The 15039-nt window shown below is 36.0% G+C and overlaps 1 protein-coding gene across 1 annotated transcript in view; it reads right to left on the bottom strand.

Annotated features, from left to right (window-relative positions):
• Positions 1-11749, bottom strand: part of LOC118737968 (dorsal-ventral patterning protein tolloid) — a gene marked incomplete in the record, with an annotated part of 55463 nt that extends 43714 nt beyond the window's left edge. Inside the window, 2 exon segments of the mRNA XM_036468810.1 lie at positions 10755-11131; positions 11272-11749. Of these exon segments, the coding sequence (XP_036324703.1) occupies positions 10755-11131; positions 11272-11517 (623 nt within the window).
• Between the last annotated feature and the right edge of the window lie 3290 nt (positions 11750-15039).

Genomic DNA, 15039 nt, shown 5'->3' with positions numbered 1-15039 from the left:
ACTGTCGGCGAAAAAGTTACCAAAAATCAACTAAAACTCTGGGCTACAAAACTTAATTTTCAAAATATCAAGAATGATAGAATACAAGATTGCGCCAATCGAGCTGAGAGCAACTGGCCGTGGCGTCAAAATATACCAGAATGAGAGAGCAAGACGAACTCGACAAGAAAAAGAGGAAGCACCGAACAAAAGGCAGTGTTGCCAGGTTTTGAATTTGAAAATGCACCAAATTTTGATTGGTGTTTTTTTGGACTTTATATGAATACATAGTTTTATTGTAAGGATGCCGATTCATATTAATAAAAATCAATGTTTTTTGCACAACGGTAGATTTCTTCTGGCACGATTGAAGGTGCTTCACATATTTCGTTGTCGCCTATGATTGTCACTGTGCCATGATTTTGTTTAAATTTTTGTAAAATTGCTTACCACACTTACGATTGCTATAAATTTTGCTTCCATTTTTTTAAGATTTTCTAATTTGATGTCTTCAAACTAAAATCAAAAGCACCAAAACGCACCAAGCACAAAACTCAAAAATTTTCGCGTTTTGAATACCCACTAAATTTGGTGCGAAAAGCATCAAGTTGGCAACAGTGAAAGTAAACAAAAGTATTTTATGACGTCAGTGATTAGGTGGATGCTGTCAAATCGACGAAGAGAGGATTAGCGGTCCGCGAATGGCGGACCTGGATCGTGTCAAAATATTGTTGTTGTTGTTGTGTTAGATTTACCAGATTGTCCCGGTTTGGCGACGGAGAAGGCAGCCCTACTGTTGGAGCACAGCCAGCAAAATGACATACTTATTCCTTTCATGGGGGGATGAATGGCCGACTATCCCATTAACTGGCATGATGCTACTACACCGTTTCCAGTTGGATTTTAGAAAACGTCAATTGGATTTTTTAAGAATTCATAACCTATATGTACACTGAGCCAAAAGCACAATGGTTTTTTCAACCAAGTTATGGTTTGATTTTTTCATGGTCAAAAAGCCGATTGTAAGAAATGTGATTCAAGTTGAACATTTGAGAACAAATTCATATGTATGGGCTATGGCCGAACGAGCAGAGGTGCTTATTGTTATTTGTTGGCTTCCAGCAGTACGAATGTCGTCAGCGCAATACATAATTTTTATTTTTTTTCGGTTTTAGTTTATTACGAAAAAGCCTCTGTGGAGCGCAGATCCAGATCAAACGACGAAGAAAATTGATTCAACTTGAACATTTGAAGACACATTTAAAAAGCGTCTGTAGCTGAGTGTATAGAGATGCTTGCTGCTATTTGCTAATCCCGTCAGAGGCAACATGTTAAAATTATAATAAACATTTTTGTTTTGTATCTCCGAATTATGAAAAAGCATCTGTGAAATGCAGAGCATAAACGTATTCAAACGAAAAATGGCCAACCAAAAATTTGGTTAATATAAACAAAATTGTGGTTATTATTACCAAATCATTGTTGAAAATGTCAACCGAGGCATTTTTAATATTAACCAAAACTCACGTTGATTCCTTTTGAAATTTGAATTTGGTAATATTAACCAATTTTTGGTTGATTTTTCTCTCAGTGTACATGGGCTTAGGTTTTAAATACTTTGTATAAGCTTTTAACAATATAATTCGTATTGAAGTTAAACAAGAGGTCACATTTAGGAATGTATGATCTGTACGAGTGTAATATAAAAGAATGCGGGTATTGAACACGTGAGCACAATATTAAAAGGAGATACATGCACGGTTAAAAAATTCGGTTTCAATTTTAAACTTTTTGGACTACATATATGACCAAACTAAATTCAGTTTCAAATACAAACCTTCCAAGTTTAAAAAAGGAGAGCACGTATGTTGGGTTTAGAATTTAAACAGTTCGGTTTAAATTTTAAACCCAAATATTTTCATAATCTATACATAGTATAAAGGAAAGTCGAGATTATTTGTACGCGGTAATGTCGAAAACTACTAAACGGATTTTGACGAGATTTTCTCTAATATCGACTGGAGAGGGATCTTTTTTACTTAGAATTTTAATAGGGTGTGCACCCGTCTAAAAAACTATAAGATCCGTACCGTTCGTTGGATTACAAAAGATGAGGTGTCAACTAAAAGGGACCGGCCTCTAGAAAAGTACTAATATTTTTTTTTGAATAGGGTTGCCACCTGTTAATAAAATTACTATATTCAATCATAATAAGCGTAGGCATCAGTTCTGTACCGTCACTGTCAAATGAACAGACTTAGCCTTTGGATGCGTAATAATGTATTATTTCTCTGAGTAGGGTTGCCACCTGTTTAAAAACTATAAGATTTATCCGTTGGATAAAAAAATTAGATACCAAATGAAAGAGCATGGCCTTCGCATGTACAAAAACTTTAAATGTTTTGAGTAGGGTTGCCTCCTATTTAAAATTTATATCTTCTATACATCGTATAAAGGAAAGGCGAGGTATTTTAACCACGCTACTGAACAGATTTAGACAAGATTTTTTATGTATATAATAAACGAAGTACATGATGACATATGATTTCTTTCTCCAAATACGTAAATGTACATACATATATATGCATACATTCAGAGCGTGGCGAAGCCTCGCGCATCCGTCACGGGCTAGTTAAGAATAAAAAATAAAAAATCATAAATTTCATGTTCCACCTGATGTTCCCCGCATGTAAATGTGCTTTCATATGTTTGAGTCAACACCACATTTCGCTGTGTGCAAACATTTTCTATTTCGGTCTAGATTTTAAGCCAAATTTTCTATATATGAAACCTAGAAACTAGACATTTTGGTTTGACTTTTAACCCACGAACTTTCTTGGACTAAAATGTAAACCAGAATATATTAAAAAACTACTGACTGGGTTAAAGAGTAGACTATAGAAGATTAAAAAAGGCAGTAATCCCAGCGCGGTTTAAAAATTAAACCCAAATTTTTGACCGTGTATACATATATATAAAAGGAATATATGTTCATGCAACATGCTGTAATAATAATAGGTGTAGTCATTAACTTAACCTCACTTTTTCGGGACACCTATTCCGGCAAGGCATTTTAAAGTAGTATAAAATGTGCAAATTCTTTCCTGCTTTTACTCCAGTTATGCATACTATTTCAAAACAAGTGTAGGAAACTATATAGTTTTTAAGCCTGAATACATGTTTGCATCGAGCTCCATATCCTATAACATGTAAATTAAAATATTCCGTAAAATAAGGCAATTTCCTAGAAGGCTTGTAATGATTTTTTACATATTTAGATTAAAACACATAAATATCACAAATATCATTGAATTCATAATTTTAGCAGGTAGTAAGTGACTCTATTTAGTGCATCAATTGTTCATTTTGCTTAATCAAAATTATAGCAAACACGCGCCACCTGTATCGCTATTAAAAAGGGTTGAGAAGTATTCCTCACATATCTCAGGTGTACGCTGGACATCTGTGACCAGATTTCCATCTTCATCTTTGCAGGGGCTAGCCCCAGTATTAAAATCATTTGAGTGCTGCCTTATTTTCTGATCGAATTCTGATTAAGCTCTTCGTACTCACGTCTTTCTGCCTTTCTTTTCTTTCTCTTGAAAAGGCGTCTCTCTTCCCTCCATTTTAACACCCTTTTATTAGCTTCACCTGTATGTTTGTATGTATGTATGTATGTTTGTAACCGACTCCTTTGGACTCGATTTTGACCCAGTTTAAACGGACAGATTTAATTCAAACTTTGTACACTTATCAAGAATCAGCGACAATATAATAATTTCATAAATTTATCTCATTATCCTGATTAGGATCGCCAGGATTAAATAATTTCCTCACACAGCCTCTGTGTGAGAGCAAGTGAGACAACTACGCTGTCTGCGCATGCGTACCGTCTACTTACTTTCCGACTCGAGCACTCGGCTTATTAGTGTTAATACATTCTATCCCTATCAGTTGCACATGTCCCGGGTTTCATCTAAATGTCCCGGTTTCGACTTGATTGCGCAAATTTGAATAAAAGTTCAAAAATTACAACAATTTTATGAATTCACTGAGGGAAATAACGCATAGTAAACATGAATATTTTTATTTGTTTATCGTTCTAAAATGTTCGTATTTAAAAACAACACTTTAATACCACGCACGCGTGGTGTTGATTCAAACTCAGCATTTGAATGCATATTTACATGTCTGGCTGTAGATGAGTGCGCAAAGATACTTGCCACAATTTGTTGATTTCCAGAGGGTCAGGGTTCAAATCCCATTACAGGCAGCATGGAATTTAAATATATATTTTTTAACTTAATTATGAAAAAGCTTCCTTTAAGTGAAAAGCGCTTCATTTTTATATGGGCGTATTTGAATTTAATATTTCTAGACTGAATAATAAAATGTGTATACTTAAATGTATTACGAGTTGGGTTGGTGCTCTTTCATATGCGTATTTTTTAAATTTAGCACGGTTTTTTAAAACCTAAACTTCTTTCTCTCAGCGCACCGGTTTCATTTGTGAAATAGTTACATCTTCAGATAGTTGAACTTTGCACAAGCAATAGTTGATGATTAATATACATGTGTACCTAAATACGTTAAAAATTACGTGCACAGAGTTTTACAATTATATTAAGGAAAAGTCAGAAGTTTTGAAACAAGTCCACAGCAACGAAAAATTTGACTGATATTTTAATGTTATCTTGTACTCAAATTTTTTTTGTTTCATGAAACCTAGATTGCTTATACAAAATTATTGGCTCGGAGACTCTTCATCAAATTACAATTTCTAATCAGATCTGTTAGAAAAATTTTGAAGATATACCTTTTGTACCAATTAATAAAGTGCAAATCTGAAGTTGCCAAAAAATTTCGTGGATTTTTAGCCTTTTTTTTGCTGATAGTATCTTCCATATAAAAAGAATTGTCGAACATAGTTTGTATGGAAGAAACTCTCAGTAAAAACAATACCAAAAATCAACTAAAATGTAATAGGCTGCAAAACTTCATTTTTAAAATTTTTACAAAAAGTCTAATTAAAAAGTTGCAAATTTGTATGCAAATTTATTGAATATCTTGAGTTTTGTTTTTTGATGTATTTAGTATAATTGTTTTTTATAAAGAATAAAACAAATTGTGAAAAATTCTCTGTGCTTTAGTTGTGATAAGTTGTTTTGTTACTACACCTTTTCGTACGTAATTTTTGTCCAAACGAAATGGAAGGGAGCGAGAGGCCCCCTCCCTAAAGTGTCCCAGTTTGGCAACAGCGATATCTGGCAGTCCTAGCTAAGGCGCAAGTCGTAGGCGCGAGACAACGAACTTACCAGACATGATTTCAAATCCCGTCTATGGCTGAAAATAAATGATGTAACGCTATCTTCCACTGCTTGACCGCCGTACTGATATTAATTGCAAAGATGAATTTGGCATACGCCACTTCTTTTAGCAGTAGAAAATAATCATTTCGATGCTGTACGAGCATTATTCAATTGCGGAGCCGATTGAGAAAAATAATTTAAATGTTACACCACTGAGTTTCGCTGGTTATATTGGCAAAATAGAAATCTTTGAATATCTTCTAAATCGGGGTGCCACTGTTAATATAACTTGTACTATTAATGACTTAGAAGATTACTCGCTGCTGCACCTCGCTGTCGTTAGTAATAGTAATCACAGAAAAAGGATGATCGAGTATCTTCTAAAAAAAAAAAAGGGCGCTGAAGTCAATGCTCTAGCAAAAAAATGGATATACTGCTTTACATCTAGCTATATCAAAAGGACGTCGGCTAATCATCGATTTCCTGTTAGAGCATGCCGATGTTAATATTGAAAACAATAAATCGAACAAAAAAATTAAAAATAAATATAGTTTAAAAAAACTAAAAAACACGCTTTTAAAGCATATCAAAGTAAAAAATAATTCTTAATATAAGTTGAAAATAATAATGAACAAAAAATACTAGTATTATTGTGAAAAAGTGTGGGCTGTTCGATAGACGAAAAATATGGCAAGAGCGCCCACGCTTTTTCACAATAATACTAGTATTTTTTGTTCATTATTATTTTCAACTTATATTAAGAATTTTTATTTTATTTTTTAGTTTTATATGCTTTAAAAGCGTGTTTTTTAGTTTTTTTAAACTATATTTATTCCCGGTATCGCTCAATTGTCGCGCGCGTTGCCATTGGCTTTGTAGCTTTGTATGCCTCGTATTTTTTTGCAGCAGTTGTTTCTGCGCGGTTGGTAATAGCCAACAACCTCGATGTGATTGGGATATGGACTGCTCATTTATGTCCAGGCGATGAGCAGTTGCTTGATTAAGCTGGGTTGATAGTTGATTTCTAAATATTTTGCCTGTCCGTTGTGACTGCAGCTTTGCGACCTTAGCTGCAACAAGGTAGTGATCCGATTAAAGGTTGGCACCTCGGATAGAGCGCACATCAAAAACGCTGGAAGAGAATCTTCCGTATATCACGACTTGATAAATTTGGTTCTTAGTTCTTTGATCAGGGGACACCCATGTGGCTTTGTGGGTATTTCGATGCTGGTACTACTAACTATCATGTTCCGTGGCGCGGCCAAGTCGATCAGCCTCTTTCCGATGTCGGAGCTGCTGTCATGAAGGCGGGATATTCCGACTGTTGGATCAATATGCCTTCTTTTCCCATCCTGACGTTAAAGTCACCAAGCACGATTTTAATATCGTAGCAGGGGCAGCACTCATACGCTTATCCTAGACACTCATATAAAAACTCCTTAGCATCATAGTCCTTCTTTTCCGTCGGGGCGTGCACACAAATTAAGGTGATGTTTGTATTCGCTCGCTGATAGGGTGAACCTGGAGACAAAATGTCGTATTCTCCGCCAAAAACACCAATCCTAAAATTTTTTTGCAGCCATGCTCCGTATATGGCATTTCCTGAACTGCAGTGATGATAGCCTGGTATTTTGTGATGACTTACAGCAGTTGGATAGAGGCACCTTCCCTATAATCGTGGTCTTTGTTTCATTTGAAAGGGTTGTCAACGTTACGGGGCAATAGGCTTTTTCGGTCTTTGCATTGGAATCTGTTTTAAGTGGCGGGTCCCAAGCCCAGCGCACAACCCATTACTGGAAAGCGTGGTTTCTCCACCGGATACACGTTTATATAGCGAGCCTGCTTGCAGCCGTACCTCATTGCGAACAGACGTTGCTAAGTCGAAGTAGCCCCACAGAAGCTCCCTCTCTTTCTGCCGTGACCCAAGGCTCCACTCGGATTGGTTTACCGCATCTCGGATATGGGTTGCTCACGTTGCCCAGAGTGCGCGTACGAGGACGTAAGAGTCGGGATTGAGTATAGTCGTCTAGATGTATACCCCCCGCACTAATTCGCAACTAGTAGCTTTTAATGCAGGGTACCAATGCAAGTACATATATATGTTTTAAAGTGTAAATACTAAAGAGATTTTCCTGTTAGCATTTCTTTGCAACCATTTTGCCCAATCGTATGACTTCAGCCTTAATAAAATACTTAGTGAGAAATTCGCAGAAAGTATTTGACAATTTACCTGAGAGTTTAATGAAAAAAGGACCACGTCCTACAAAGCAAATCCTACAAGTGGCTACTTATTTAAATATATATGTACACTAGGTTGATCCTTAAAAATATCAAGATATAAATTTCGTATGGTGCACCCCTTATTTTGTTTTACATAAGAACAAAATAATGACAACCATGAAAATTTGAAAAAAATTAAGTTTTTAAATAGCAAAAATTTACAAATTATGAACTTGGATCGGCTTTAAATCAGCGAAATTTGGTTCGATTAAAACAAGTGTTATGTCATTTGATTTTCTATCTAGCGAAGTACGGATTGGTATTGCGCGGACTTGTCAGTTCAGTCATGAATGAAAAAATACCCCGAGAACCCCAAAAATCCCAAAAAATGGTCCAAAGAAAAAAAATGCGTTTGAGCTCAGGAAGTCCATACTAACTCTACCCTATCCACGAGTTTCTTGGAATTTATTGTTTCAAGATAATTGTTTGTACACCAGTGTTATAGAGTTTAGAAAATTTTTGAGAAATAAGGCAAGACTCAGACTTGACTTGCCGTACGTAGAAACTAAAACTCGATTACTCAGCGTGTCACCTATTGCCTTTTCTCTTTGTTTTGATTCTCAGAACATGTATATGTACACGTAAATTTGAAACATTTAGATTGCTTTTACACTTAAATTGCCACAAAGTTACTATTAAAACAAGTAAGAAAGTCTAAGTTCGGGTGGAGCCGCTCATTAAATACCCGGCGCAAGTATTAAATATATGTTGTTTCACATTTCCGAAAGCTACCGCTAGATGGTAAGCACGGGTGTATCAATTTTAAGCAAATTAGCGTCCTTAAGTTTCGAAATATTGCAGTTTCAAGCATTTCTGAAATTTACCGTTATATGAAAAGCGGCCGTAATTTTAGTCCGATTTCAATAATTTTCAACATTTTGCTTTTATGTGGCAAGTACAATAAAAATACCGAGTTTGGTACAAACGGTTACCGACATACATATATGTGATCATAAGTGGGCGGTGCCACGCCCATTTTCCAAAATTTTACCATAAACGTGTTTCTTGGTAAAGAATTGTTGCAAGCATCAATTTGGAATAAATTAGCTTTAATATTTACTGATTTATCGAAGATTTTGTATTTCTCTAAATTACCGTTATATGGGATGTGGGCGTGGTTATTGTCCGATTTTTTAAATTTTCTGCCATTTCAAATGTTATACCAATGCCAACAATTGTGCCAAGTTTGGAAGAAATTGGTGCAGCGGTTACCAAGATATACACATGTAACCATAAGTGGGCGTGGCTACGCCCATTTTCCAAAAATTTATAGTATTCTTAGTTTTCGTCTGAAAATTATTGTAAATATCAATTTTGAGTGAATTATCTTCAGTAGTTACTACAATATCGCAGTTTTCGTATTTCTGGAAATTACCGTTATATGGGAAGTGGGCGTGGTTACCAACCTACCTTGGATTAATGGAAACCTACATGCCAAATTTCGATGAGATATCTCAATTTTTGCTCGAGTTATCGTGTACCCGGACGGACGGACAGACGGACGGACAGACAGACATGGCTTAATCGACTTCTCTGTTCATTCTGAGCATTTATGTATACATTTGTCTATATCTATATCTATCTCGATTCGTTTTGGCTATTACAAGCAATCGTTATGTGCACAACTGCGCTCGGGTATAATAAAAGTATTTACGCGATTGAAATTGTGATTTTTTTTTAATTTGATTTTCTGCCTGTATTTGAAAATTTGTTTTTTCGATTGCCAGATAAATTACATTTATACAAAAAATTATATTTGTGTGACATATTTGTAGGGATTTTATGAAAAAAAAATGAAATGGCAGCATGATCCTCTCACGGCTCTCTTTGCATTTAGAAATTTAACTGGGAACTCAAGTTTAAGACTTGCATAACTGAGCTTTTAGTATTGCTTGATGAATCCATTTGGTGATGACTATGATATGAATTTACATACATATATATGTACATATATGTATAATGAACAAAATATCAAGTTATCAGATTTATTAGATGGTAGCGTATTGTAAACATTATTTTAAAATTTTGAAATTTTCGTGGATGCCTTTATTTCGTAAGTAGACCAAAATAAAATGCCGCCACATACACAACCTAGACGTTGATCTTTAGGGATCGCCCTAATGCACATGACTAGATATATACAAATGTAGCACTTAGTGAGGGTGTATACGCGGCTGTTCAAAACCAAAAGCGGAATATTGAAATTAAGACGCCTTTGTCTAGCTCAAGTGGCTGGCAGCGTTAATTGAGGATTTTTATTTGGAAATTCCCAAACGATCGTTGATGCAAGGTGCTTGCGAGCCTGGAAAAGGTGACAGTGAAAAAATAAACAAAGGCTAGAGATGTTTATGCAGCAGTGCGTCACACAGTACGTGTGCGAGTAATTGTGAGAAGGACTGCCAGATTGTCTACGCGCACGATCTGCTAGCCACGTACCTGAGACATACAAATGTACATATAGAAAAGTATGCATGTGTATGCGGTTGCAGGTGAATCGTTTGGTTGATATGTATACGATTTGAGCAGCAGGTAGGTAGAAACGTCTGAGCTGCTATTAAAGTGGTTGAAAGTGATTGCGCAGAGTATCCAAAGACATAACAATTCTCGGTACTGGAAAGGTTTATAAAAAAACTTCCGAAAAAAGAACGATGGTTCGATTTTTTTGTTTCGATACGCGAGACAAGCGGAAATGGAGCCGTTTTAAGCGTTATGGGTCAACTTAAACACATTGATTATGCGGCTTCCAACCGATCGGTAGACAGGCCCCTATTTGTGTTTAATTGAAATTTATTGCCGTACGCCAGCCTGTCTATTTAAACCAATAACTCGATATTTTTTATATGGCAAATATTGTAGGAACGTAGCCGAAGTAGAGTAAATGTATGCGAGGTTTACATGAATATAAGTATGTACATAGGTGCATACATACATGCATAGATATGTACATAAGCATGTGCAAGCCATTGTTGTAGGCTGGAAGGCACGTGACCATATTGCTACCAACTTAAGCTACAATAACTGCGGTTTGAATGCGCAACAGGCAGCAGATGCGCGAAAAGATAAGTTTAGCGACTATCCCAAAGCATAAAAAAATACTTTTCAACATCGTCTGTTACACAGACTCAGGGATATGTATGTGTATACACATGGAAGGTGAACCCTTTTTTTACTTCCTTTTTGACTTACCTCCGAAATGCCAAGCTCTGTAGTCGCTGGCGCGGTATCCCGCTTGTATCGTCGCCTTTCATTGCGTTCTTTTGCTGGCGTTCCGCTTTAAGCTTTGCCGCCGAAAGCGCCGGCTCCACAATAATATTGCGTTCGTAGAAAAAATTCCCGCCATCGTCGTTGCTGATACTTTTCGTGTTCGATTGTATTTTCGACAAGGCGGCGCTGTCGAAGAGGAAGGCCGGTCGATTTGCGTTGGCGCGGCTCCACACGTTTTTCGCCTCCTCGTCGCCAGCTGCAATGGCGGCAGCCGCCTCCGCCTGTACGGCGGCAATGTCGAGTAGATGTTTTAGATGCGTCGGTTCAATGGCGCCATGCTTGCCTTTGGTTTCTGGCGCCTAAAAAGTGGTAGAGTGGAACACAATAAGTAATGAAGGTAAAAAATCGAATGTTTGAAAAGGTTGTTACTTACATACTATACATGCACATACTACATACATATAGTATTTGTAAGATGTATGTAGTAAACTTTACTTACGATTTGTGTATCGATTTCAATAAACTGTTCTGGTTGCTCAACGATATCGAAATAACCCTCTGACTCCACTTGCAAACCATCGACGAGGAGTAATTTACGCGCAAGTGCACTTTTTTGTTGACGCGTCAAGGAGCGCTGGTTGTGCTTGCGCTGTTCAGTTAGTGCGTGTTTAGCGGCACTAGGCGCTACCGTTATTGGTAGTAGAAACAGCAATAATAAGCACTGTCTTATATGCAACACAGCCATTTTGATGCACAAATTTTAATAAATTTGTTTCCTTCGCTACACAAAAATAGTATCCCAGTTAAATTTTTTATAAATTTTTTTATTATTATTTGGTTCACTTTGCATTCAATTCCTTATTTAATTAAATTAATTTATGATCAATTATATCACTAATCCAATCGTAATGTAAATCACACGCGCTTGCGCAGGACTACGTCGTTAAACGCATGGAATTCAGTACCGCACCGCACAGAAAAGAATCTCTTACTGAGCATATTTAGGGACCTGCGACCAAATTTAACTGCAAGTATGTGTATTCTGCCTCGCCAGATTCATAGCTATATACATGCATTTGTGTGCATATACATACATACATACACATGTTTACGGTATGTCTGTTTGAAATAACATCATAGGTACCAAATATTCTGAAAGCAAGAAAAGATTAAGAGTCGGAGGAATCGTCAGTAAGCAGCGCGCAGTAGCAGTTACAGACGATGCGGACGATCTTACTACCCAGCAAACATAAGAAAAAATATTCTCTAGTGTTTAATACAACCTTAATTCTGAAGTTGAATTTCGGAATTCCTTACCATTTGTTGAATTTTCCTAAATTATGTACAAAGTTTGAAACGGTGATTTATATAATTTTAGTAAAACTTGGACGGTATTTTTATTAAAAAGCAACAAAAAAAATTTAGCTCGAGAAACATTACGAATATTTAGAAAAAAATCAACACGTGGTCATTTGTTTGAGTCACTGTGAGTGCTGCCAGAAAGTTGTAAATAATTTATCTACTTAAGACAAAAAGGATATAAAACTGCATAATAAAAATTTTCTAAAGATTCAGATTAAAAAGTCGAAATATTGATGAACATTTTTTGAATATTCCTAATTTTTGTATAAAGTTTTAAACCTTGATTTATACGGTTTTGTTAAAACTTGGACGGTGTTTTTTAAAAAACATCAATAAAAATTTAGCTCCAAGAACATTACGAATATTAAAAAAAAAAAAATCAACACGTGGTCATTTGTTTGAGTCAATCACTGTATATATATTTTACTTGCAAAAGGATTGATCTGTTTTAATGTTTAATAAAAAATGTTAAGTAGTGGAAATTTGTTTGAGGTTAAGTGGAGGATTATCAATTTTTCAATTTGATAACTAAACAAATGTTCATGTAAAAAAGTGACTTTTATGTTGAGAACACCGTAATAGAAAGCTATTTAATATCAAATGCGTCTGAAGTTGATATCAAACAAAACGGTTTGCTGGGTAATGCAATCTTCAATTCAGGCATACAGGCGCAAAAGTGAGTATGGAAGTTCATATGTGTTTAAAACTACACTGTAAAAAATTAAAGATGCAAAAGCTGAAGGAAAATCTACAGCTAAAGCAAATTTGCGTGTTCTACCCAGTTTTATTGGTTCAAGTTTCAGTTACTGGCACTAGAGCCGCCTGTCAATTTGGGTAAATACAAAAAAAAATCGCCTATGGCCCTTGTCTTTGGCCAGGTAAACATCCACAACAATTATAGACAGGTCCTTCTGCGCTTGGCCCTTTCATTGGGTCTGTCGGCTCTTTTGCTTTCGTTGTCCTTTCTTGGGAGCCGAGTGAATGATTTTTTCACCTAAGCATCATCATCCATGCAAACAATTTGGCCAAGCCAGCGCAGTCATTGCCTTTGACTATGCCCATGCCATTATAAACCTCATAAAATTCTTTTTTACATCGCCTATGTGAACAGAGTCATAGATATTGCGCGGAACTGTTCTCTCTTCTATCGAAAACCCTAGATTCTGCATTATATAAAAGAGGGGTCGCATCAGAAGGGGCGGTCGACGAAGACGGAGTTTCCGGCAATTTGTTTATATAAAGTTGTTTCCATGATTTGCTGTCCTTTAAAACTCTAGCCAATGATACAATTGGCTTATCCAAAATCGCTCTGTTAAGCTGTACCATTGATCAGGCTCCAAAGGACATACATAAATTGTATATTGCATTAATTAGCGCGAACAGCAGAACCATCCATCATGTGCTTAACAGTTTTTGCATTCTTCTTACCATCTCTCAAACACTGGCCTTAGCAGCAACAAGATAATCCATGTCGATGTTTGCCCAACGGATTGAATGGAAGTCAAGAACACTCGAAGCAAGTTTTCTCTATATCAAACCACGCTGAATTTTTTTTGCTCCTCGATCAGAGCATATCCATGAGGCTCTATGGATTCAGGTACTACCAAATACTATGTTCCGCACATAGGTGATGTGGATCAGTCCTTTCCCATCGTCGGAGGTATTGGCGTACTGTGTACTGTATTCAAAAAATGTTACAAAGTTAAAAAATATGTGGGGCTTTAAATACCGCAACATAAGTTACCTATTTAATCATGCCAACAAAATAAGTAAAAAATGCTGCGTCGTCATTATGATATTTGGATCATGTTTTCCTTTCTATACCCGAACGCTCTTGTGCCCAAGGGTATTATAATTTTGTTCACAAAACACTTGTTTGTAACAGCCAAAATCAATCGAGATAGATATTGATAAATTTAAAGTATACATAAATGATAAGAATGAAAAAATAAATCGATCAAGCGGTGACTGTCTGTCCGTCACACGATAATTCGAATAAAAACCTTCGAATAATAACCTTTGTGTCAATACGAATTTTCCAAACGCCTTCCCAACACGAAACATACCCGGGTATCTACAAATAGTTTTTGCGTTTAGTAAGGACTGAAATTAAAATTTAGGAATTTTTATTGCTACTAGTGAGTTTTTATTCAACCTTCTATATATGTACATTCATATGTACATACGAATATTATCGTTAATTTAATATTTGAAATACATAATATTTTACACATTTTACATTGGTATTTAGAAGAATCCACTTTAAACAATTAGGTATCACTATCAACGGAAATAAGGTCAATTGACACTATTTCGCATAGATAATAGTGCCCCGCCACGCCCCGCTTGTGTTCGCCAAATATTTCTCGTATTCCAGCTCTTTTTGCGTTTGGTTTTTGCCATCGTGTTTTTATTATATTCGTAATTATAAATGTTTTAATAAAATCAATTTGTGGTGGTTCATGGTCGTGTGTTGATGATTAATATCACACTGAGGATTTGGCAATAACCTATTTCATCAATGGAAGGAAAATACACTTATATCTCACGTACGATGCAAGAACATTTAATCGACATACCTTAAGCATTGTTGACGCTATTTCCATTTGAATGAGGAAACAGCATAATTTACTTTATTTCCAAATTTTTGTTGACTTTATTTCGATTTTGAGAAGGTAGTCATGTCAATTGACTTTATTTCGCACCAGTATGCGAAATAGTGTCAATTGACCTTATTTCCATTGACCTTGTTACCTGTCACCATATAGCTATATAATTTCATAAAGCTTATGCGAAGTCCCTCTTCTGGTTTTTTAACCCTGAGGGTGGATGGGTGTACAAACTTCTTATCCTCTGAATCTCCACCTTTCTTGATAACGATATGCAAAGGATGCACATCTATAAA

This window comes from Rhagoletis pomonella, unplaced genomic scaffold, assembly GCF_013731165.1.
Source record: "Rhagoletis pomonella isolate Grant_MI unplaced genomic scaffold, Rhpom_1.0 Rhpom_scaffold_00004, whole genome shotgun sequence".
Lineage (NCBI taxonomy): Eukaryota > Metazoa > Arthropoda > Insecta > Diptera > Tephritidae > Rhagoletis > Rhagoletis pomonella.
This window is presented reverse-complemented; position numbering and strand designations above follow the sequence as displayed.